This window comes from Chiloscyllium plagiosum, unplaced genomic scaffold (genome assembly GCF_037043375.1).
Source record: "Chiloscyllium plagiosum isolate Xiang-an unplaced genomic scaffold, Cpla_swu_hap1 HiC_scaffold_11, whole genome shotgun sequence".
Classification (NCBI taxonomy): Eukaryota; Metazoa; Chordata; class Chondrichthyes; order Orectolobiformes; family Hemiscylliidae; genus Chiloscyllium; species Chiloscyllium plagiosum.
The window spans coordinates 74,222,839-74,246,557 of NW_028270149.1; the positions used below are offsets into that span (position 1 = coordinate 74,222,839).

Below are 23,719 nucleotides of genomic sequence, written 5' to 3' on the forward strand. Positions count from 1 at the left end.
GGAATTGAACGATACAAAAGTTGTGTATTGAATCTCATTTCGACAACATTTATAGTAATGTAGAACTGTAGAACTGCATAGTTCAGGTCACCATATTTTTTTTAAAAAGGATGTCCTGTAGATACATTGGGGAGAGGATTTACAGAATGATGCCAGCAATGGGTGTGTTGAAAGGTTAGATTGCTTTTCTCTTGAATAAAAGGTTTCGGGTTACCTAATAGAAAGGTGACCAATAAATTGATGAAAGGATTTGATAAAGTGATACAGAAGCGATGTTTCCCCTTGTGGGAAACAGCATTACCGGAGGTTATTCATATAAACCAGTCAGCAAAAAAAAATCCAACAGGGATACTTCCCAAGCAAGGAGTGGTGAGAACACTGAACTCATTACACGCAGTTGAAGAGAATGGTATGGACACGTTTAAAAGGAAACGAAGCGGAGGTAAAATTATTTGAAGTGGTAGAGTTAAATAAGAAAAGATGGGAGGAGGTTCCAGAGGGGCATAAATGCCAACATGAACTGCTCGGGCCGAATGGCCTGTTTTTGTGGTTATGTTGTAATAAAGTTGCAAATGGGGGCGGCATGGTGGCACAGCGCCAGGGAACATGTTCGATTCCAGCCTCGGGCGACTGTCTTGGTGGAGTTTGCATATTCTGCCTGCGTGGGTTTGCTCCGGTTTCCTCCCACAGTCAGGTCAGGTGAATTGGCCGTGCTAAATTACCCATAGTGTCAGAGAGAGAGAGCGAGAGAAAGAAAGAGAGAGAGAGAGAGAGAAAGTAAGAAAGAGAAAAAGAGAGAGAGAAAGAAAGAGAGAGAGAGAAAGAGGGAAATGGGGCTGGGTGAGTTACTCTGAACTAAAACTGCAAATGCAGCTTCGGCAAACGCCGAGCCCCAAATACTATTATCTCCTCTCCCAGAAATTCAAATGTAGACGTTGAGACTGTGGATAGGGGCTTCAATTGACTCACAGGTCAATTCTAGGTAGATTTTAGAAAATGGACCATTCTGTCTCCGTAGAGTAACAGCCATTGTGCTTGTACTACATGTAAAAGGTCCCTGATTTGAAACTATTACACCTCTACAGGCCGATGGATACCACAGGGGCTAGCTGGCAACATTACCCCTTGTTTACATTTCCCTTAACCTTTTGATTTTCTTTTACAATGCCCTAGCGGAGGATTCTGTTGATTTATTTATGGAATGTGGCCATCGTTGGCGGGAGCAGCATTTATAATCTATCTTTACTTCCCTCGAGGGCAGGTCGGAATCAGCCACATTGGTGTAGGTAAGGACAGCAGTTAGTTCCCTCTAGAACATCAGGGAACTAACGTTACTTGATAAGAGTAGAAAGTGTCCGGTACCATAGAATCCCTCTCCTTTCTCTATTGCGAGGACTGTACTGTCCAACCAAACACGTTGATCCTATCCCCTGAACAAAGACACGATAGGCCGAAAGGTCAACATTGGGAAATGGAGAACTTGACACCGCTTTAACCTAATACTGCTGGAGGAATACACCCTCAATTTTGGCCTCTTACACTGAGTATAACAAATACTGTACTGCCAGTTCCAATAAAGCTTAAGTTTAAAACTACATTTAATTAAATTCTATCTTGAAAGACCATTTGCTGATTTTTACTGTAAACTACAAGGAAATTCATGTAATTATATATTTAAAAAATACGTTAATTTCTGTCAAATCGAATACTTCTAATCATTGGTCTTTAAATAATAAACCTTCCATTATAGTTTTGGTGCGAACTGAGGACGGGTTTTGTTTTTAATGTTTGGTGCTGTTTGTGTTTAAACGGGTCCCTCATACGTGGCTTTTTCTTTTATTGAGGTTCAAATCGCAAAAGAAAGTCGGGAGATCAGAAAAGTTTGCGAACGAATTCACTTCCAAAAGCCGAGTCACACCGCAGGCTGCGAAGTTACTCACCCTCAATATTGTAGGTCAGTCCTGTCTGCTTTCCGGTTTTGATTCAGTAGCGTAAACATTCACATAGAGAGAGAGATAACAAGTAGATGACTGCAGAGCCGCTGGGTCCTGCCGCCTCTATGACCCCCAGACCCACTGTTTTCTGTAACCGCTGATCTCAGCACTTGTCACTTCCAGGCAAGTTCAGTTCAATTCAACTAACGAGCGGGGGGCTACCTATTGAGACTGACTGCAATCATATTTAAACGCATTGTTTAAAATGGTGAATTGATTTCAGAATTTCATACGGGCAATTGGGGGAGACAGTTTCTTTTATTTATCCGTCTCCAGCAAGTACAGGAACCGCTCAAGGTTCCTAGATCAAACTGAAGTCATCTGTCAGAAAGTGTGACAACTCCTGCTATTATTCCAAGCCCTCTTCAGTATTCGGAATTGTTTTGAATTCCGCCGTTTCTAATAAGGTTGCAAAAATGCCATGAATGTTCCACAACTGCATCGCGCAGACCGTTCTTGTTAATTCTGATTCACTTTAAAATAGAGAGAGAAAAAAAGAGTTGCATTTTGTCCTGCAATTTCTTCTCTCGCCTAGTGTCCTGGAAGTTTCAAAAGATTTGCAAAACTTTTGCATTTAAGATGCACTCTTAACAAATATTCGCCTACCTTACATCAGAAAGCTGCCTGTAAAATAACAAAAAAAACCCCAATATTTACTTACTGGATGAATTACCTCAGCTGTGAGATTCGCTCTCCTATTATTAACCCCTAATAATTGTCTGTGAGACTCGCCTCAATCAGCCTGCCTCCTCATTCAGACCATTAGATGCTGATAACGATACTTAGCGAGAGATCTGAAGAACTTGCTGGGCTCTAATTTGTAATTCACTACACCGCACCCCCCCCCCCCCCCCCAGCAAAAAAGGCCTTGCTCGTCTGTTTAAAGCTTTTTTTTCTGAAAGTTGGGGAGTTCATGTTTACTTTGCATCTCCCCGAGTATATATTTTATTTACTTCTGAAAGTAGTTTGCAAGTCAGGTTCCCTAAAAGAATAAAAGCAATGTCATTTATATATTTCGTTTAAATTCATATTTTTGGACACAAGCAGACTTTTCTTTTAAGTAATGCAAGGTATTTTCTGTAACAATTAACTGAGAAGTGAAGTTCTTTCTTAAAGTGAAACCCGAGTAACTCTTGTACGAGAAAAGCGGGACGGTTCATTCCATAAAGTGCAAGCTTTATATTGATGCATTTTAAAAAATATATAATCTTTGTCTTTACGCCGACTCCGAACAAGAAAGTGCTTTATGGTGGAACTTAATAATCAATCTTAACTTCCATTTTTGTCTTATTTCTACAAATGTTACTTTATATATTCTCACACACCTAGAGATTCGCGCACAGAGACACAAATATCTAGTAATTGATCATTTACAATGTTGTTACCAGTAGCGTGTACCATTTCCTCGCAATGTTTAATTGGAAATCAATCGATGCTCAGATTTTTTTTGTTAGCAGTTGCAATAACTTTTGAGAAGGGGAACGACGCCCCGTTCCTTAAAGACAAGGGGCGAATCGCTGGACAAGCTGAAATAGTAAAGTTTATTTCGTATTCGTGTCTTTTTTTTACCGCTAGCATAAGTTGGACGCTGTATTTCCCATATCGGAGTGCGGATACTCAGCGTGATCTAATTTACAGTTCAAACATTTTCAATGTGCCTAACTTGCAGAGAGAATGTGCACTCCACACTAAGCTCGCGTTTTCTTCAGCTGCTGTCAGTCACAGGCTTCAGATCGCTGGAAATATTAGGTCAATTTCAATAAACCAAAAGTATAAACAATTGTTACAATAATCCAATTGAAATGGAGAAAGGAAGCCGAGAATGTACCGCAAGGCTATACACATCCTCCGAGAAACCTTTGCTTGTCCGCATGTATTCGAGTTTCATGAAAGAAAATATTTTTACACATGGAACCAGTTACACAGCAGTCAGCTGTGTTTCTGTTCCGTTCAATCTCCTTGTTATTACTGCCCCGTCTTATTTTTTAAACTTTACCTTGCTGGACAGCGTGTGTTAAATTCACCAGTAAAAACACAAGGTAGAATGTTTTTAAACTGTAAAAACAATGAAATATTATAACGGCTATGAGGTGAATCAATGGCAAGCTATAAACGTTTCAATACCGAGCAATCGAATCCTGGGGGCTAATTCCATTTATATTTGAGTTTTGTGCAAAAATACCTCCCCAACTCACATGTAGTTGGTCTATATATTAATAATGCGTCATACCATATAATCACGTTACACAGAACTACAAATGGTTGCAGTAATCAAGAATCCTGTCACTTTAATAGGAGATTTTATCTAAAATAATAAAATCGATCAATTAGTAACCGTCAGCCTTTTTTTAAAAAAAACTTTCTTCTTGAACTGCTTGCATTTTTTGTTAGAGATTTCGTTTCACTTTTTAAAGTATTGTTTATGGCGCAGTTCAACGCCAGCAGCAAGCAATTGCCTGTGTGTTAACGAGTAATGTGCTTAGTGTAATAGTCATTCAGATAGCATTCTCCCTCCGTCACTCAGCGACCCTTCGGTTTCCCATCGCCATGTTGCCCCTGTGTGCGAGTGGGTGAGGTGTTGGAGTGGAGAATAGCAGAAGGAGAATAGACTGGCGGGCCCTGACCAACTGCTTGATCCCTTCTTATTAACCTGCAAATTCCAGTTACGATAGTTCCACCCATTAGAACTACCGAACACATCCAAATATCAAGTCCAGGGCACAGAGAAATCTCACCAACAATTGCAGAGTGTCGATTCTCTTGCATCGCGTGCGAAATTAGACAATATTTTGGCTCAACGATATTTATTTTTTTAAAAAAGCAAACGAGTCTACCGAGTGCTATTTTAATGGATGCAGAGAAATAAGTTACAAGTTATGTTCTGAAATTGATGGGACAATGGAAAACGATTAAATCGACCGATCGTAGCATAAACTGCTCAAATTCCCAACCGGCAGGATCCCGGAGGGGAGGGAAGGGGAATCAGGCCACACTGGTCGGTCGGTTCGTCTCTCACGATAGCCCCCGGGGGTCCGGTAGAGCCTGGGAGTGTGTACCAGCAGCGCTGAGGCCCGCATTGAGCGCACAGAGTTCGGTGTGTGTGTGTGGGGGGGGGGGGGGCAAAGGGTTGAGGGTGGGAGGGTTGTGGATGTATTCCTGATCTTGGCTCCGCAGGAGGGCCCTGGTTACAGCCGAAAGGGGGACTGCGCCACCCCGATGTGAAACAGCCCAGGGTGCGCGGAGGGCCGTCCTGAACTCTCCCCCCCCATCTCTCAAACTCTGACTGAGAGAGAGAGAGCAGCTTCGGAGTGCACAGCAAGATCCCGCCGCCCGCAGCAGAGAGGACCAGTTGGGACTGCTGCGGGAGTGCATTCCCAAAGGCTGGAATCACAGCGGATCGGAAACAGATGGCTTTCGGGTGCCGAGTGTACATCTCCCAGCCTCTGGTTTCAGATTTACTGCAGAGGCGCTGGGACTTTTTTGTTTTTAAATCAAGTGATCTCAAGACTGGGAACACATTCTCCCGGACAGAGATGGCAGACCCCGGTTAGATATGTCAGTCACCTCTCAGATTCGTAAGGAGCTACACAAAGACATAGAAACACTGTGTAACTGATGTCTCTGCACAGTGACGGTTACGAATTGAAAGGGAGACAGCTTCGGTGGAGGTTTCTGTCCAGTGAAAGCGTGAGAAAAAAATTGGGTCCCCTTTTAAATCTGATCCATCCACTTGTATGTACGTTTCCATACACTTCTACACGTACACGTCTCTATGCATCCATCTCCAGTGTACACATAGAGAGAGCAATAACTGCGTTTGCCTGCTTATTTGGTCATTTCCCTTTGAAGATGGGTTATTTTCCAAGGCTGGTCTTGTCACAGGACGTGGCGGTGATCAGTGCATGCCCACAGTTTTATACAGTTCCCCAGGTAGACAGGTATGACTGCTAACAATTAAACCCCCACCCCCACCCCTCCCCCCTCGCAGTCAGTGCTAGGAAAGAGAGCGCTTCCTTCAGGATAATTAGAGCAGCTTCGCTCGCTCTTGGCTCCCCTGGTGTGTTGCTATTGGCTTGACTTTAACAGGCGCTGAGCTCCACACTTGGCACTGCAGGGGAGACCCTGGAGGAGCGAGAGGTTCCCTTGCCCAGGAGTGATGCAGAGAGCGCGGCATCCAGTCCAGCCCTTGCACTAACTGGGATGGGACTCACTCTGGGACTCAGGCTCCATCTCCTCCTCACTCCGCCGGCCGGCCTCGGCCGCGCTGTTGCGAGCGGATCCCCTCGCCGATGGTGACGGCCCGATGGCTCTGAGCTCTCGGGCGCACGCTTTCTCGGTGGAATCTCTGGTGGGGAACTCTCTGAAGAGGAAACTTGAAGACGGCGAGGATGGGAAGGCGAGGGAGCGGCCCGGCGGCACGCTGAAACAAGCCCAGAGCTCCAAGCAGAGAGAAGAGCAGCGAGCAGGTCGGTCACCCTTGTGTGAGAGCCATTGAATAATAATCCCGCCCAACCCTCAGTACCATCTCAGTGCCGTGCTGGGAGTCTTGCAAACGGACTGCCGATCCAAATGAGCAGGGTTGGGTATATTATTGTCCCTTCTGTGGCTCACCCCCGGTTTGTAACTGCTTTCCCACCTTTTCGATTCTTGCCTTTTCTTTTTCCCTTATTAACTTCAACGTTTCTCTGCTCCCATCAGTTTTGGAATTTAACCTTAATAGATTATTTTCAATTCGGCAGATTTTAATTCGCGCTATCCAATCTAGACACGAGTTTCCACTTTCAAGGAGGTGAAACTGCAGGTTTTGAAACGAACGCAGTAAGATCCCTCGGCGTTGGACAGTTGTTCTGGATTCACACTTGTGTCAGTCCCGAGGTTGGAAACACCGTTGTCTCTCAGAACCAGAGAGCAAGTTTTATGTTGTATATCCACTGAAGTTATTCGTTCTAGGTGAAAGTTCACCCACGTTGACACTGGATGAGACGCAGGGCTGGATAATCTTCATTTTGGGCGGGGGTGGAATTTAAGGTTAATCTATGGAAGCCCTGGATGTGGATTACTGAAGGGTTTGTTGATGGCAACATGGCTGTTTGGTATTTTGTTTTGCATGTGATGGACCAGGGGAGGCGAGCAAGACCCGGAGTGGTCCCGGACCCACTTCCCCCGGAGGGGACTCCGAGGGTCTTCACCTGGAACTGCAGGGCTCCGAGCTTTGGAAACGATTTCATGAGATTGGGACAGAAATGATCATTACTAAAGCGGGCAGGTGAGGAGAGAGAGAGAGCCTGAATCATAGAGTCATGGAGATGTACGGCACGGAAAAATGTCTTTGCGTGATAGGGAGAGGGAGAGGTTTCAGTTCACACAGTCTCAGTACATGTGGACAGCATTTATACTGTCTGAAACTGTCCGGCCCTAGCTAATGGCAATTGTGGGTTAGTAACCGGACGCTCAGATTAATGTCCTGGGGATGTCGAATCGTAGAATCTGTACTGTATGGAATCCGGCCATTCGGTTTATCTAGTTCACACCGACCTTCCTAAGAGTATCCCACCCTGACCCAACCTCCCAACCCTAACCCTGTAACCCTGCATTTCCCAGCCTGCACATGCCTGGCCGCTCTGAACAACGCAGCATGGCCAGTCCACCCAAGCCGCACATCGCTCGCGAGGAATTAAGAGTCTTGGTGGAACCTGGGGTCGAACAGCTAGAACGGAAATGGGCAACTCTGTCGGGGCCATCGCCTTTATCAGTCTAGCCGGGAGTCACAAAACGACGCTCCGCGTTTCTCAATCAAATACCGAGCTCACACAGATGAACTCCTCAATTAACCGATTGAGACCAACCGGGAAAGGGGGTTAGGGGAGGGGGGGGGGGGGGGTGGCATGAAGTCCCGCCTGACTCCTTCTGTGTTTGATAAACCAGGCCGGTTGGAAAAAGTCTGCGGAGTGGAGTCACTCCCGGCGAACGATTATAAATCCACAGAATCTAGATTCTCGTTTCATTGCATTTTTAAAAGGGGCGGCGGGTCCTAAGAAGCTGAATTAACGCGGTCGTTCTGAACTCCCTCGGTCCCCTGTGAAGACGGTTCGGGAGCACAGGGGAAATAAAACTGCCGTCTAACGGTGCTGCTTTGTCCTTTAGGCGCATGTTTCCCGCCGTCCGGGTGAAAATCAAAGGCCTTGAGCCGGCCAAGCAATATTACATTGCCATGGATATCATTCCCGTGGATTCGAAGAGATACAGGTACAGCAGCACAGAAATCCATTAGCGACCCTTTGAGAGTGAAATGCTTGAGGGATTTCTAACTCCGATGCCCGTTAAATCAGAACACAGGTCTTCCCTGTACATGCGGTCATATATTTTACTGGGAAAAAAAAACTCAGGTCATTCGTGAACTGAACTCATTTTTTCGTGAATTTCGTGAACTGAAATTCAACCGGAATTTTACCCAGCCAGTATGCAACGTTTTTTGCTTGAGGGGGGAGTGGCTTTTTATTTGTTTTTTTTAAAGAAAGGCTTTAACTGAAACAGCGACAGGATTGGACATCTCGAAAGTGAGCTTTGCCGCCTTGTTGAGCGCCAGGCGCTAGCTAAATGCAACAGAACCGGGAAAATAATTCTGGAGATCTGATTTATTGCAAACAAAATAAAAACAGAAAATGCTACCGTACGTTGACAGTGTCTGTAAATTCAGAGAGAGAGAGTTAACGTTTCAGACGAAATATAGCTGAGCGGAACTGAAGGATCGCTACAATTCAGAGCGAGACATTCAGAGAGTGGTCTCTACAAAGTTAAAAATCACACAGCACCGGGTTATAGCCCAACTTGTTTATTTGGAAGCACTAGCTTTCGGAGGTTGACCTGATGAAGGAGCAGCGCTCCGAAAGCTAGTGCTTCCAAATAAACCTGTTGGACTATAACCTGGTGTTGTGCGATTTTTAACCTTGTCCACCCCAGTCCAACACCGGCGTCTCCACATCATCGTTTGTAAATACAGCGAGAGCCAGCGCTGTTTCTTAGTGTGAGACCCGTCTCCCTTAATAACAACGAAATGGGTCCACCCACATTCGGGGTAACTTCCCTTCAGAGTTTCTCACTTCGGTCGGCTGCTTAGGGCATTGCTGGAGCCGTTACCTCGCTGCTAACTGCTGCAGGAGTTTTGTTCCCGGGTCCCAGAGTGAGGTAGCCATCTCAGGTATGGAGATACGCTACGTTACTGCAGAGACTGTACACCTTGCAGCCGACAAGGTCAAAGGGGGATTTGATAATGTTCAAAACGATTTGACGAAGTGAACACAGAAAACTCCCCCCCCCCCCCCCCCACCCCCCCAGGTCACAGCAGGGTCAGAATACTTAATGTTGACCAGGAGGGCTATCATTATGTACACAGCGAGTTGTTCTGATTGGGAGTATAGAGGTAGGATAGGTGTTAATTCTCAATTCAGTCATGCTGTCTAAAACTGAAAGAGATAAGTAATCGGAGAGAACTATGACAGCACTATCGGGGATGGGCAGGCGAGGGGCTTTATTAACAGCTATTTCAAAGATTAGACACAGGCGCGATGGGCCGAATGTCCTTCTTCAGTGTTGCATTATCCTTTTATCCTTACACTCCTTAATATTTGCTGCTGGCTGCCGGATTATCCCACACCCCGCCCTTGCCACTCTCCGTGGACAGTCACTGTTTGTGTGGTGTCCTGCAGGTATGTCTATCACAGTTCACAGTGGATGGTGGCCGGAAACACCGAACAGTCTCCGTTAACCCCCCGCCTCTATATGCACCCCGACTCGCCAGCTTCCGGGGAGTCCTGGATGAAACAGATCGTCAGTTTCGATCGGGTGAAACTTACTAACAATGACATGGACGAGAAGGGGCATGTAAGTAATCAGTATTAAAATCTCATGTAATTCATTCATGTCCCTAAAACAGTAACATTTCACAACCTCAAATTCCTCAAGTATTGTATGTGGTCAAACTATTGATGAAAGTGTCTATATGTGACGATGTGTGTTTTTGTGACAGTATGAGGTATGATACTATGTTAATGTTGCAGTGTTAATGTGTATGTTGTGACAGTGTGGGTGTGAATGCTTATGCGTGTCAGAGTGCAATTCCCTATGTGCGTTTGTGATAGTGCGGCTGGGAACGTATACTGTGAGTGATGGTTTACATCTGTGACTATATGTGTATGTAAATGTGTTTCTTTTGTGCGATTGTAATGAGTGTGTGCATTGACGGTGTTTCTATGAACTGTCAGTGTAGTTTAAGTGACAGTGTAGGTATAGAACATAGAACAATACAGCGCAGAACAGGCCCTTCGGCCCTCGATGTTGCGCCGACCTGTGAACTATTCTCAGCTCGTCCCCCTACACTATCCCAAAATCATCCATGTGCTTATCCAAGGATTGTTTAAAACTCCCTATGTGAGACAGTATTGTGATAGTCGATGTTGTGTTTGTACAATGTGATATTGCGTCAATGTGTGCGCTGTGACTGCGTGTGCCTGGACACTTGAACCGATGAACGAGGGCCGTCCGGCCCATTGAACCTGCTCTGCTACGCAACAAGGTTATGGCGGATCTAATTGTAGCCTTTACTTCACCGCCAACTGTCAGTGCCTTTTGACTCCCTTGTTGGATAAGAATTTATCAAACTCTGCATTAAAAAGACTCAATGACTGCATGTGACAGTGTGTTTGCATTCACAGCTGTTTGTGTTTTTTTTGCAAGTGTTTGCATGTGGGACAGTGTATATATACCTGACAGTGTGTATATCTGACAGTGTGTATATCTGACAGTGTGTATGTCTGACAGTGTATAAATCTGACAGTGTATATCTGACAGTGTATATCTGACAGTGTATATATATCTGACAGTGTATATATGTCTGACAGTGTATATATGTCTGACAGTGTATATATCTGACAGTGTGTATGTCTGACAGTGCATAAATCTGACAGTGTGTATATCTGACAGTGTGTATATCTGACAGTGTGTATATCTGACAGTGTGTATGTCTGACAGTGTATATATATCTGACAGTGTATATATCTGACAGTGTGTATGTCTGACAGTATGTCTGACAGTGTATAAATCTGACAGTGTATATCTGACAGTGTGTATATCTGACAGTGTATATATGTCTGACAGTGTATATATCTGACAGTGTGTATGTCTGACAGTGTATAAATCTGACAGTGTATATCTGACAGTGTGTATATCTGACAGTGCATATATATCTGACAGTGTATATATATCTGACAGTGTATATACGTCTGACAGTGTATATATCTGACAGTGTGTATGTCTGACAGTGCATAAATCTGACAGTGTGTATATCTGACAGTGTGTATATCTGACAGTGTGTATATCTGACAGTGCGTATGTCTGACAGTGCGTATGTCTGAAACTGGCTAGCAGGAAGTCACACTCAGGTGCTGGCGTAGCCTCAGGACTGCAGAATGCAGAACCAAAAAACGATTATAGCCAGATCAAAAAGTAAAATTCAGAAGGAGACTGGATGAGAACTTGAGCAGGAAGGATTTGCAGAGTTGAGAAGTGTGAGTAGGAAAGTGACAATTATTGGACAGCTCATTTCAAAAGTCAAACGGGATGTATTGGTTCGAATGGCCACCTGTGCTGCAGAATTTGTTCATTCAGTTTTTAGGTGACACATATTCTCTAGCTGGGGAGATTCGCTTATGTCAGGCACAAGTTGCGTTCTTGAGCAATCTCAGATTCCGTTGCTGATCGCAGACCGTGGTCCTGAGCTCTTCAGCATAGTAGATTTATCAAGCGCTTTAATAATTCCAGTTTTATTTTAAAGTCTTAAAACAGAGATAAAATATCAATAATCTGTTCAACACACTTTGATAAACGTTCCTTAAAAAAATCGTTTTAAGACATTGCCATCGGCATTTGCAGATTATTCTCCAGTCTATGCACAAGTATCGACCACGAATCCACGTGATACTGAAAGATACAGATGAACACGTGTCTGTGAACCAGATCCTCCCGCATAATGGAGTCCGCACATTCGCATTCCCTGAGACTGAATTCACAACTGTCACAGCCTACCAGAACCAGCAGGTAGGTACCAGAGCGGGACACCGGTAGGCAGGAGAAAGAGAGAGAGATAGAGAGAGAGACTGATAGATTGATAAAACCGCAAAAGGGGATTGACAGGTTGCTGAAAGAGAGAGAGAGATTGATTGTGTGAGACTGACAGGTGAGAAAGAGAGATTAACGTTGAGGGACAGTAAGACTGGTTAGTGACAGAGAAACTGTTAGGTTTTTAAAAGAGAGACTTTCAGGGAGTTGCCATACAGATACTGACAGATAGGGAAGTATGTGTGAGGGAGACTGGCAGGTAAGTGAGGGAGAGAGAGAGATCGACAGGAAGGTGCAAGAGAGAGAAAGAGAGACTGACAGGTAGGTGAGCAAGAGACTGTCGACCTGTCGAGAGAGACTTTCGGGTAGATGTGTGTGACTGAGAGAGAGAGATTGGCAGTTTGGTGCCAGAGAAAGAGGGCGAGAAATTTAAAAATGTTGGTGTCAGAAAGATCTTGACAGGTCACAGAGATTGTAAGGGCGATTGGCAGTTAAGAGGTACGGGGAGAGAGATAAGGAGAGCGAATGCCAGCTATTAGCAGGTTGGAGAGAATGACAGAACATTGGCAGGAGTGTCTTTCTTAGCTAAGGAACAGAATACAAGAGCACAGACGTTATGCTGGAATTATGTACCCCTCTGGTTAGGCCACAACTGGAGGACTGGATGGGACAAAGTGGGGACTGCAGATGCAGGAGATCAAGGTCAACAAGTGTGGCCCTGGAAAAGCCCACCCGGTCAGGCAGCATCCGAGAAGCAGGAGAGTCAACATTGCGAGCGTCAGCCCTTCATCACATTCCTGATGAAAAACTTATGCTCGAAACATCGACTCACATACTCCGTAGATGCTGCCTGACCGGCCGTGCTTTTCCAGCGCCACACTTTTTGACTCTGGAGGACTGAGTGGGCAGTTCTGGTCACTACATTGTAAGAGGAGTGTGATTGCACTGGAAAGGGTGCAGAGAAGATTCACCAAGATCCTGGGCTGGAGGCTCTGAGCTGTGAGGAAAGATCGGACAGGGCTGGTGCTGCCTTCCTTGGAGCAGGGAAGTTTGAGAGGGGACCTGATAGAGATCGAAAAGGGTTTGAGCAGCATAGATTGGGTGGATAGGATGACACGTTTTTTCAAATTGTAGAGGGGTCAATAACCAGGGGACATGGATATAAAATGAGTGATAGAAGGGAGGTTAAGGAGAAATGTTGTGGAAGTCTGTAAGTCACAATCTGAAAGGGTAATTTGGTTGGACACTCTTAGCAGCGTTTAGATATTCGCTGGCATTGCTAGAACCTGCGGGGCTGTGGACCCAGAGCTGGAGAAAGAAAATTCTGCGGTCAGATCGTCGCTAAGTGCTGTGGGCACGATGGGCTGAACGGCTTCATTTGGTGCTGTAAACAGTATATCTATGAGCTTGATTGGCGACAGGATACTGACAGCTACAAGAGACAGGAGCTGACAGGTAGGACAGGGAGAGAGAGAGAGAGAGACTGACAAATTGGAGAGAGGGGTGTGGTCATCTTGAGGTGACAGTCTATATCACAAGAATTTAAGATGTCAGATGGCGGAAGGCGGCCCTTTGGTCCATCAAGTCTGCACTTTCTCTCCAAATCAGCGGTTCACTTCGTACATTCTGTTACTTTCTTCCCCGTAACCCCGTGCAGTCTCCCTTTTTCAAATAACCACCTAAATCCCTTTAGAATGCCTGACCAACACTGACTGGGGACACGCACTCCACACCCTTGCTGAGTGAAATCGCTTTCCCTCACGCCTGTTACCAGAACCGTTTAAATCTCTGCCCTTTCACAACCGGGGACATCTCCGCCGCGTTTCCTCGGTCCAGACCTCTCAGCGTTTTTGATGACTTTAGTCACAGCTGGTCTAAACCTTCTCTTCTGCGAGGGAAAACAGACGCGGTTTTTCCAATTCAATTCCTCAGCCTGGAAACATTCTGGTGATGTATTCCTGCTCCTTTTGCAAAGCCATTTCGTACCCCCACCCCGGCGACCCGTTGACGCTGATTGTACACATGTACAGGCGTGGAGGTGCACCTTGTACACCTATATACTGTATTATTTGTGTATGTAAACCAAATTCTCTTTATGCATCCTTATTATTGGCTGTTTTAATATTCCTCAGTAATATTTCCCAATGCCAGCTTACCTCAATTACACATATTCTAACAACTTTAAGTACACATTTCTATTAGGCTGTTTATAGTTTTATACTGAGCTGTCTGTAATTGCTGCTTACACAGACTGATTCCTTAAACTTTCCACTCCTTTACTGCTCGGCTTATCTCTCTCCCACTTGCGCATTTCGGCCAACAGTTCTAACCGTCGCGAATTAACCCGATCGAGCAGTCCTTATTTACAACTTCGCGTTTTCGGTCTTTTTGTAGATTACAAGGTTGAAAATTGATCGAAATCCTTTCGCCAAAGGTTTTAGGGACCCCGGGAGAAACAGGTACACGCGCGCACATTGAAAAAAAAAACCCACCCTGGACTGACGCTGGAACCGAAATGCGAGCAATGACATTTCAAGCAGTTTGTGAATATCCCGGCTGGAGCATTGTCATGTCGGACGATTGTGGGTAATGTCCGTACCTCTAGGATAGGAGGACCGAGTTCAAGTTCCACCTGCTGAGATGTAGCCTAGCAGACTGATTTAAAACACAATAAGCCAGACAATTAGATTCAGAGTTAACCATTAAATCACAAAGGGTGGGTAGTAACTGACTGATAATTAAAAGACGTGGGTTTCGATTAGATAAGTTAATGCTGGAGGCAGTCCGGCAACTGTACCGTTATTTGTTCCACTTGCAGACACTCGTAACATCTTGACATCTTTGCACTTAGAGTTAACCTGGAGCGAGTGATGGACAATTACCCCTGGAGGACCATAGACTGCCGACCAACGCTGGACTTTCCAACCTTCAACATCCAAAAACAAAGTACGTGTCATTTCTAACGCGAGTCTGCATGCAGCCGTGTAAGCTAAAAGTTTACCAAAGCTCCAGGACTCAGAATGAATGCCCAACATCCGCTAGTTTGCTGATGCCACACCCCGCGTTGGCAAAACTAACGGTCCCCTTTGTTTGGAACTGATTGGAATTTCTGTGTTGTGTTTTGTTTTATTCAGTTAGCTGCTCTGACTCTCGGCTGGGCGTCTCCTGCGGCGTTGGCCCGGTTCCTCTGGCCTCGGTGTACTCTCCGACCTGCTCCTTCCACATGAGCCCGGCTTCCCTGGGGATGGGCTGCCGGGAGAGCCCGCTGTGCGGCGTGGACGGCCCGCTCTGCTACAAGCTGGCACCGGCCCCTCCTCAGGCACTGGCCTGGCCTCTCTACGACAGGCTGAGGGGGAGCGGCAGCGGCAGCGGCGACCCCCTGGCGGCGCCCAGCCCTCCGCCGCTCATGTTCCGCCTCCCCGCCTTCCTCTGCGGCAGCAAAGGGGCGGACTGCAGCGGCGGCGACCCGCAGCTCCCGCTCGCCAGGCAGCCGCCGGGCGCCGTCTCTCAGCAGGGTGTGTACGCCCCCCGCCGCCCTTACACTCTGCACGGCTACACGACCCCCCCTCCACGCCGCTCGGGACACTGCAGCCTCTCCCGGGGATGGGCTGCTGGCGGCCAGGAGGAGCTTTAGAGACGCTGCGCTGCGCTGAGCCAGTGGCCGCAGACCGTGGAGCACAGCCTCTGACCCACCGCCTCTCAAGTCCGGGTTTCTGAACGGAGCGGGACCCCTTCGACCCAGTAAGGCTCGGAAAACGCGGGAAAATGCAATGCAGGAAAGCCCCCTCCCCTCCTCAGGTGGCAGACAAGAGGGGCTGGGACTTGAGAAGCTTTTCTTGAAAGTAGAAGTTACCGGAATGCAAGCTGAACGTTTAAATAAAACCAGGGATCGCTGCAGAAATTCGTTTTGCAAATAACCGCGTCGGTGGGATTTACATTCGAACAGGAGTCTTAAAAGCAACCCAGCAACGGAAACTGTTGGCTTGGACAGTAAAATAATCTCCGGAACTGTAAATAATATTCAATTAAAACACACACACACACACACACAGCTTGTTGGTTCACACAAATCCTTTTTTACTGGTCACAGGTTTTATTAAGACTGACAAATATTTAGTTCAAGTGCGCTCCAAAACTTTGGCACTTACAGTTTCTTGAGTGTTAGAACATAATGCAAGACGGTTTAATTGCATTTATGAGGCAATCCCAGTCTAACACTAAGCCAGTCCACTCCCCAACATTTGAGAAAAATACAGAACTGGGAACACTCAACCGGTCTGGCAGCGTCTGAGGAGAAAGGATCGTGTCCTGTCAATGACCTCTCCCTCTTTCCAGTTTTTTTTTCCCCTATTATTTCAGATTTCCAGCATCCGCCACATCTTGCTTTTTCCATTCCCAAAATTGTTCGTCGGAAAGGTTGGAACACTTTTAGCAAAGTCTGCATATTTCAGGCAGATTTGAATCAGATGCCGATTTTAACAAAAAAAAAATTCCCCAGAAAATTAGCGACTCCCTTAAACTGGCTCGCACCTCTTGTATGAGCCCACCGTAAACTTTCAACCAGTTTATAAAGGTCTTGATCCTCACGTGTTTTATGATCACTATGTCTCGGCGTTAATTATTTTGGGTCACATTTTTAACTGGATTGCGTGCCTGTATACCACACACTCTATAACACACAGCATCCTCGCATTGACTTGTAGAGAGCAGGGTCAGCAGCAGTGAAACATGGTGTCTGTTTCCGGCAGCCTCGCTTCTTTTTGACAATTGGTGTTTACTTCAGTTCGGTAGAAGTGTTGAAGTGGCGTTTAACGTCGCCAAAATGCTTAAGAGTCGACACGGGAATCTCTTGAAGAGCAGTGATCGAATCTTTATATCTGTAAGTGTCTTCAAAGTAAAACCTCTGATGGGAGACGGGTCACACGCTAATCATACAATGGTAGCTTAACGCCTGGACATCTTTGTGTGCTTTTGATATCTCATTTTAAAGTGACAAGATCGTACTTTAACAATTAGTCAATTCACGGAGTTTATAAAGATCCTGTCAATTTGCAAACATTTTCACCAAGTCCATTTTTAACTAAGTTATTTACAATCAGATTCCGTGACTTTAAAATAATAAAACAAATGAAGGGGAATTGCAGATTGTTAGGAGGGCACATCATTGTATATCAAATGGTAGATCTGTCGCCACGGTACAGCCTGTATTATGATGCTTGGGACTGGAGATAGAAGGCCAACCTCAGTAAGGTATCTTGTGCATCAGAATATACTTACACTCCCACGCCTATCCAAATCCTTATAAACTCCTTGGCAAGAAACAGGAGACCTCTCGTCGGAGATTTAACTGTCAACTAGTATTAGGTTACTTTCAATGAAAATATGAATCATTGTTAGAAAATCTTTCCATATGCACAGGGGTAAAAAAACTATTTGTTTTCAATTAATGGGAAATTCATTTTTTCTTTGCTGATCTATTCTTGCATTCAAGTGATATGTACATTAAAATAAAAACATTGGCTCTGAAGGCCAGTGACTGTAATTGTTTCAGTGTTTCCAGTCCAATTCTTTGCATCACTTGCAGTTTTCTGTTCATTCGAGAGTGTATGCCTTGTTAAAGATTGCCTACTCTCATTGAGCAGAGTTGTTGGAAGGAGTTGCCTGTGTTTGTGCTGTAGAAGATATGGAAATATTTTTGAAGGGAGACAAGTTTCTGTTGCAATTGAAGCTTAATATCTGAAAGGTGTGAACTGATTTCTTCAAACCAGGCTGACGAATGATAAAGCGGTCAAGTTTATGTTTACTGGATTTTTTTCATCTGAAATAACAATGGTATTTAGAGATATAGCAACAGCCAATGCATTTTAAAATTAAAAATTGTAGACAAGCTCTTTGGGACAAGATATTGAATGATATAAGTTCCTTCTGACAATTCTTATGATTCTTGCTATTTATTTAAAGGAATGCATTAATGAGGTATGAATTTGACAAATCCCCAAAAATCTCATTTAGTATATTTGATCGCTGACCAATTTTCTTCATAGGTTGTAGAGCATCCTGACATTGCAATATACAATAGAAATGATGAATTTTGCAATAGGGAGGAGTGAGTTTCAGTGTATACTGACAGGATCAGATAGGAGGAGGCTCCTGTAGAGCAAGCTGGCCAATATGGACCAATTGGCTGACAAGATGGAAGAGCAAATTAGCAGAACAATAGTTCTGAAGGTGGAGATTGGCAGGATTTGGAGATGTCGGTGTTGGAATGGGGTGTACAAAGTTAAAAATCACACAACACCAGCTTATCGTCCAACAGGTTTAATTGGAAGCACATTAGCTTTCCGAGTTGTGATGAACCACCTGATGAAGGAGTGTCGCTCCGAAAGCTAGTGCTTCCAATTAAACCTGTTGGACTATAACCTGGTGTTGTGTGATTTTTAACTTTGAGATTGGCAAGGTCTGTGACGTACACACTGCCATGATGTTTAGAAAGACAAATGGCCAGTCGCTTATGAGGACCTCACATCGTACAAGCCCCATAGTTAATCAGGAATAGTTAATATGAGTAGCAATAAACCAAATAAGAGCAGACTAGTTGGATCAAAGGCGCTGTTTCCATACTGCACTTTGATGTAACGTTGTTTGTTTTTCTATCCTCACTATTATGGAATGTTTGAAAATTTTTCACAGTAGAATAATTGGAGTTGATATATGAGAATCAATCCTCTCTCTGGGATTTCTTTGAAACATAACTGTTGACCTTGGAATATTGCAAATGTAACACAATTGTAATATTATTTACCATGGATAAAATTGAATCAATTATGAATAGTAGAAGTATGACAAGTAAAAACAGGGATTCAATTGAAGTGTCCTGCCTTCATTAATACTTTAAGGTATTGTTTTCTTGTTGCATACTGGTAAATAAATGAGACATATCTCAATGTAATTTCAGTGAATTTTAGATCATATAGTCTGTCGTTTCAGGCAGATACAGAAAACAAAAGGAAATCGATGTGCATTAGATGTCTATTTGGTATATATGGAATTTTCACCAGAGGGAAGCAACCATGAAGTACAATGACTGGTGGTTGACTTTAATCAAGGAGAATAAGGATATTGAGGAACTAATGCTTGTCAGGCTAGGCATCATTAATGTTAAGTTTTATTAATTTCCATTGATTAATTCCTGGTTATTTCCTGATCTGGCAAATCAGCCAAGAAAAACAAAATCCTTCTGTATCTGAAAGAAAAAATAACCTTAACCATCCATTATTTAAAATCTGGATGTGGAGCCACATGTATTGGATATACAACTGCAACACACCATGAACCTGATCTACATACCATGCTAGCATCATTGATGCTAATTTAAGAACATAACATCTAATTTAATAACATCACTAACATTACCTCTCAGCCTAATTTCTAGTGGGCAGATCAACAGATGCTTGAATTTATTTTTAAATAGAAAAGCTGATCTGAATCTTTTTGAAGAAAAGCTTTGAAGAATATTCATACTTTATACTTTAGAAAGTGTAACTGTTTGACTCTGAGTTCGATCTGTGGCAGTGACAGCAGCCAACTGACCCAGTGAACATATTAAAGCCTGAGTTTATTGGAATATTTGATCATAGCTTCTTAGTGTAATCCTTTAAAACAGGACAACAAATTATAAGACTGAGCAGAAAGAATGTGCATTTAGATTTTGTCCATCATATCTGCAATGTCCCAATGGCTTGATGTTTCTTTGAAGCTTTTTTTTGTGTTCACTAATTTGCCAATTCAAAATAATTCAGGTATTTATCAGTGGAAACTTGTATCTGTTAAAACCACAATTGTAACTGTTTCCTTCTGTAAAATCTCCACCAATTCTTGTTTGATCACTGTTATACAGGTTAGGACCCAAGAAGATTTTCAAGTCACGCTTTAGATCTAGAAATTTTGAGGCAGTGTGCATGAATCATTGAAATAGTTAGACTGTACTCTTTGAATTATCAGTGCTTGTTTGTTCCTTTGAGTCCCAGCAGCATTGAAAAATATGATTATTGATTTTCTACAATTTCATTTGACTTTGTTGTCCAATTTTTCTTTAATATTCTTGAACCGTAATGATAAAGGCAAGAAAGTAGTAATACTATTAAATGCCACTTTTTAAACTGACCTCAATAATCCTTGAAATGATTCTTTACATAATTCATAGCCTAAATTTCTGTGCCTTCTTAACTATACACAAAATAACATAAGCGTTGTCTTGAAGTCTCCATGGCTGTATAAATTGTGTTGTATAATACTTTTTTGTACTTGATACTGAAAAGTACATATTGGATAAACACAATTTAACATTAGAGTGCATTAAAATATACCACTGAATTTTCAGAACTGTGTAATGGAGACTATAAAGAAAGACTTCCTTTTACATTGTGGCTTTCATGATCTCAGGATGTCTTCATGCCTGTTACAGCCAATGAAATAGTTTTGAACAGTAGTTCTTGTTCTCAATATTTTCGTAAGCCTAAATATGGAAAACACTGACACACATGAAGACTAATAATGATTATACCAGGATCAAGTATATATTAGTATTATTGAGCGTATTATACACCTCATAAGTAATAAGTTGTTGCCACACGTGTATCTGTGAAATAAAGCACACTGCTGTTAAATAAATATCATCATTAATTAAAGCATCATTCTACATATGCCTAACCTGGAAACAGCAAAGGAATCCAGCATGTGGTCATGTTGCTGAGTTACTGGTAAGACGCCATCCCAGTGTAGTACCTTTAGGAGTCAAACTCATACTGCCAGTGATCTGTCTCCCTCAAAGATCTCGTATTTTTGGCCTTTACATCTTTTTCTTTTTTGCTCTGATTCCTGCTGGTTCTTTTGGTGCCAATGCTCCAATTAATGACAAAGAAAAGTCACTTTGATCACCTTTGTTGGGTGTACTGATGTACAACAGTTGGAGCTGTCCACTTATCAAAGAGAGACCAACTCACTAAATGTCAGAGTCTAGTCCTGTAGCACATGGAATTTCAATTTGTCCCTGATATGTAGGTGACATCCATTGACATAAGCCACAGTTACAGTGTGTTTTTTCACATTTCCCAGTAGCTAATTATCAAGCCTTTTATTCCTTTAGTAAATATTGATTAGGAGGAATTAGCAGAGGTTGGAAGAATGATATTTAGCCATGTCAGCTAAATTTGTCATTTTGTTTAGGTTACACCTAATCTGTACCTGAAGCTCATTCACTTACATTTTCTCTGTAAGACTTGATATTAAAAGTCATTGGATCAGACTCTTATTCCTTTCAATTAACTTTAAATTTACACTTCTATTTCTGGAGAAAATTCCACAGTATTACAATCCTTTCTGTGAAAACGCACTTCCTGGTTTTACTCCCTTATGGCCTTACTCAGATTTTATGACAGCGCCTCCTTGTTTTGAATCACCCCTCAAGAAACCGTGGTTTTGTGTCGTGTAATTTATCAACTCTGGTACTTATTTTAAGTACCTCAGTTAGATCATTCCTGAACATTCCTTAAAGATTCAAGGGAACACAAAAGATTCAAGGGAACACAAAAAATCCTGAACATTCCTTAAAGATTCAAGGGAACAGATTTAGCAACAGGTCTAATAGGGTTCAATCACAAGCATATGCTTGTGATTGAACCCTATTAGACCTGTTGCTAAATCTGTTTCATGGTACTACACTAATGTTTAGAGGTTTTGTTGCCTTTGGGATCTGAAGTAAGGTAAGTCAACAAGTGGGCACTGGTTCAGTGGCTTTAGGGTTAAAATTGCAGCTTACCCCAATGTGGCCATCTGTTGGCGCTGGGTATTCACTTTGGCGTTGAGATTGAGATTGTTTCAAGGTTGATTGAGAGGGAAATTGTTGGCTGAATTCTGACTCCGCAGCTCGGGAGTGATGTAATCACTTTTCTGGACAGTCTGAATCTTTGGAAATGCTGCTTCTCCATTAGTGGAAGATACCTGGGTTGTAAATAAAGGCTATCTTGATCTGAAATAGTAATACTCTTTTCTGCTACTGACGTGACCTGAGCTGTTGAGCAAATGTTTATCTTTAAAATGAAAGAAAAATGGTTCCTGGCCAAACAGGAGGGTTCTGAATAGTTATTGTGATTCAGGTTGAGTACTGACTGAGGTTGGATGAGTACTGGTTGACTGGATGAATGACACGGCAGTTCAGTGGTTAGCACTGCTCCCTCACAGGACCAGGGATCTGAGTTCAATTCCAGCCTTGGGTCACTGTCTGTGTGGAGTTTTCACATTCACCCTGTGTTGGTGTGGGTTTTCTCTGTGTGCTCTGGTTTCCTCCCACAGTTTAAAGATATGTAGTTTAGGTGTATTGGCCCTGCCATAGTGTCCAGGTATGTGCAGGTTTGATGAACTAGCCACGGTAAATGCAGGGTTACAGGGATGGGTTGGGTCTGGGCAGGGTGCTGTTCAGAGTGTCAGTGAGGAATCGATGGGCCTAATGGCCTCTTTGCACACTGTCAGGATTCTGTGATTGTCTGCATTCTTCCGTCTTTTTCTGCACACTTGAGTCACCTGGTTGCAGTCTCACCCTACTTTTGTTCCTTTCAATTCCTTAAATCATCACTGAAATACTTCCATTGATATTTTCAAATGGAATCCAGCTTTTAAGAATCTATCCTGAAAGTACAGTAATTATTATCTAATTCAGGATTCCTTGGCACTCTGGAGAATGTATTGCAATTGATTTAAAGATGATTCAGTTAAGAAATATTAATAGACTCTTAATTGACAATGTTAGGCATTGTGATTAAAATAAATATTGTATAGAATATCAAGTGGTTTGCTTATCTTACAAAGGGTAGAAAACAGAAAAATGCAAGAAATAACTCACATTTACACAAAGCCTTTCACAATCTACATATCCCAAAGTGTTTTACACCTAATATACGTCCTTTTGAAATGTCACAGTAAGAGATATGGCATTCAATGTACACTCAGCAAAGTATTGCAAACTGCCATATAATCAGTACAAGATAATGTGTGATGGTTGAGAGCTAAATGTTGCCAAAACACCAGAGAGAACTTGCTGCCGTTGTCTGAAATTGTCCCTCTGGATCTTTTGTGTTCACCTGAGAGGATAAGACAGAGCCTCAGTTTGATAATTTTTAAAAGACAGCATCTTCAAAGTTGCAGAGTTTCCTCATTGCTGTGCTGATGAGTCATCCCAGGCTATGCACTTAATTCTAAGTGTAAAGGAAAAGTTACCATTGTCCCAGAGGACCATAGGGATGCTCTCTCATTAGAAAGAGACTTGACGAAGGAGCAGCGCTCCAAAAGCTAGTGTTTCCAAATAAACCTGTTGAACTATAACCTGGTATTTTGTGATTTTTAACTTTGTCTGCCCCAGTCCAACACCAGCTTCTCCACATCATTAGAAAGAGAGAGAGAGAGAGAGAGAAGAGAGATGACAGGTAATAAATTTAACACGAGGGTGATGATGCCTCAGGCCAGGGGCGAGCTAGAGAAGGCAGCGCTTTCATGGGAACCACAGCTAATGCAGGAATCGAACCCATGCTGTTGGTGTCACTTTGCATGGTACACCAACT

General features: G+C 43.4%; 1 protein-coding gene across 1 annotated transcript; it reads left to right on the forward strand.

Annotated features, from left to right (window-relative positions):
- Window positions 1-6,072: 6,072 nt before the first annotated feature.
- Window positions 6,073-17,654, forward strand: LOC122546751 (T-box transcription factor TBX22-like). Its single transcript, XM_087992175.1, is given in 10 exon segments — window positions 6,073-6,460; window positions 7,116-7,260; window positions 8,139-8,240; window positions 9,701-9,875; window positions 11,922-12,086; window positions 14,502-14,566; window positions 14,959-15,053; window positions 15,242-15,665; window positions 15,667-15,745; window positions 15,748-17,654. Coding segments are annotated over 10 exon segments (1,461 nt in total). The 5' UTR covers window positions 6,073-6,297; the 3' UTR covers window positions 15,796-17,654.
- Window positions 17,655-23,719: the final 6,065 nt, after the last annotated feature.